The sequence below is a fragment of the Cryptomeria japonica genome, chromosome 3 (genome assembly GCF_030272615.1).
Source record: "Cryptomeria japonica chromosome 3, Sugi_1.0, whole genome shotgun sequence".
Lineage (NCBI taxonomy): Eukaryota > Viridiplantae > Streptophyta > Pinopsida > Cupressales > Cupressaceae > Cryptomeria > Cryptomeria japonica.
Genome location: NC_081407.1, coordinates 677329199 through 677331867, shown reverse-complemented (window position 1 = coordinate 677331867; position 2669 = coordinate 677329199). Strand labels below are relative to the sequence as shown.

Below are 2669 nucleotides of genomic sequence, written 5' to 3'. Positions count from 1 at the left end.
ATTATATACCAATAACTTGACTATTTTAAATATTACAACGGTAATTTACATGACTGTCAACACGACTCAGATGTTTTTTTGTTTTGTCGGACTGCTCTCTGTACTGTTACGGATTCTAATCTTCAACGCCATCTTTCTGTTCCCTTTTTATTGTCTCCTCTTCGATAACTCACTTTATCCACTAAAACTTTTGTGTTTGTCATTTAAAGCTGCAAATGTCACCCATGCTTAATAAATACTGCTGCAGCAATATTCCTATTTTTGAAAGTGTTATTCTAGTAAACAGGGAAAGGGTTTCAGTGGTCGTCACAGTAACAATGATTCTCTCGAAAGCAACGGAATAATAAGGAGTTACATTCGGTAGCGAGTCGCACATCAGTCAAAGGATATTAATTTCACTGCAATGTGGCCCCGGAGGGTTATGTGGGCGAGCAATAATTTAATGCATAATATGAATGCGGTAAAGCGCGGAAAATTGGCCGTAAACGTGTCTGTCTTCCAGTTTAACATTTATGGACGAGCATTTGAAACTCTATAAATATGGACAAAGAGAAGGTTTAGAGATACAAGTGCAACGAAGAAGAAGTTGAAGTGATCGAGAGAGAGATTGAGATGGAGAGTGAAAGAAGGGCGATGTTGGTATTAGCAGTAGAGATTGTTGTGCTGTTTGGGAGAGTTTCTGCACGGGATTGTGGATGTTCGAGCGACTTGTGCTGTAGCCGATATGGCTTATGCGGTACAGGAAATGATTTCTGCGGAACTGGATGCCAACAAGGCCCATGTAACGATAACCCCACACCCTCCACTCGCCCCACTCCTAATCCCAGCGGTGTCTCCTCCATCATAGACAAAGATTTCTTTGACACCATTCTCAGCGCTGCAGACACCTCTTGCGCTGGAAAGAACTTCTACACGTACGCTCACTTCATCAACGCCGCCAACGCATACCCCGGCTTCGGCACCTCCGGATCTTCTGACGACGCCAAGAGAGAGCTCGCGGCCTTCTTCGCCCGCGTAACGCACGAGACTGGATGTAAGCTGTAAATACAAAATAAGATTACCATGCTCAATATATTACAACTAGTGATTACTGACGACTATTGTGCTTTCGCAGCTTTCTGCTACGTTGAAGAGATCGGTGGCGCACAAAAAGATTACTGCGATGAAAACAACCCTCTGTATTCGTGCGTTCCTGGAAAAGGCTACTTCGGCCGGGGAGCCATCCAGCTAACGTGGTAATTAAACCAATTCTGACTCCACTTATGCTTTATTTCCTTCGTTTGCTGCTATATCACTGATGAGGTTAAGTATTGCAGGAACTACAACTACGGTCGTGCAGGAGAAGACATTGGGTTCGACGGGCTGAATGAGCCGGAGAAGGTAGCACAAGATCCCGCCCTTGCCTTCAGAACAGCAGTGTGGTTTTGGATGAAAAATAGCAACGGACATACTGCCATCATTTCTGGACAGGGATTCGGAGCCACAATCCAATCTGTGAATGGCCCAAAAGAATGTGACGGTGGTAACCCTAATACCGTCGACAAGCGTATCACTTACTACAAGCACTACTGCCAGAAGTTGGGAGTAGATCCGGGCTCCAACCTCTCATGCTAACTTTAACTCATATCTGTCCTCTTATAAAAGCAATATAAGACGGCAGAGTCACATTCTGTTGTCCTAGCCCAAATTTTTTTTAATAAAATTAAAATTTTGAATGTAAAATAAGAGCAGAGAATGCCATACTGCTGCTTTCTGTATTCTCGGTCCCTCTCTCTCTCTCAATAATTTTTTTTTTTCTTTAGTAATGAGCTACTTTTGTGGGGTTGTGAAGCAACCCTAATTCCTCATAAAATCAAGGAAGAAATACGTTTGAGATAATGGCATGTGTAATGATGAAATTTACTAAAAAAAAATTAGTTTTGTATTTTTCTAATTTTAATGTTTTAATATATGTTTATAATGACAAATGGTATGATTTTGGATCAATTTATACAAACATTTTTATACATTTAGTTATGTCGTTTATTTACACAATCTTTTATATAAATATTTTTAAATGTTACTTTTATGGGGGTGAGGCAATGTTACATCTTTATAAAATTAAGGAAGAAATAAATTTGAGATATGACTTGTGTAATAGTGAAATTTAGTAAAGTTATATCATTTTTCTTTAGTTATGTGTTTATTTGAAATTAATGTGTGATTAAATATTTATAATAAGAAATGGTGTGATGTTGTATGAGTTTGGATTTATGTATTTGATTCTTTATATATTTATATTTATATTTTTATATATTTAATTGTATTTATTCATTTGTACAATCTATTATACATTTTTCTTTTACATATTTTACAACATTTATATATGTACCCACTTCAATTTAGTTATTTCTCACTTAAATCTTGATCCTTAATTAATTTTGATACATACCTGACACAATTTGGTGTTGTTTATCAATCTTTAAATACCTTCAATGCATTCATTCAAGAATTCAAAAGTTTAATATTCTAGATAATTAAAATAATTAATAGTAACACATTTTAATTTGGTGCAATAAATCTACTCGCTCAGACATTCACTTGCTACTTTTCAAATTTTTTAATTTCTTGTTCTAGAAAATAGCTTCATGGCAATTGACAACAATTTTATAAAGTTTGAAAAACAATGG

At 36.6% G+C, this 2669-nt stretch overlaps 1 protein-coding gene across 1 annotated transcript; it reads left to right on the top strand.

Annotated features, from left to right (window-relative positions):
• Positions 1-612: 612 nt before the first annotated feature.
• Positions 613-1614, top strand: LOC131055204 (chitinase 6-like). Its single transcript, XM_057989802.2, has 3 exons — positions 613-1033; positions 1115-1235; positions 1317-1614. Exons 1-3 carry the CDS (start codon positions 613-615, stop codon positions 1612-1614), a joined length of 840 nt encoding a protein of 279 aa, XP_057845785.1.
• The last annotated feature ends 1055 nt before the right edge of the window (positions 1615-2669 follow it).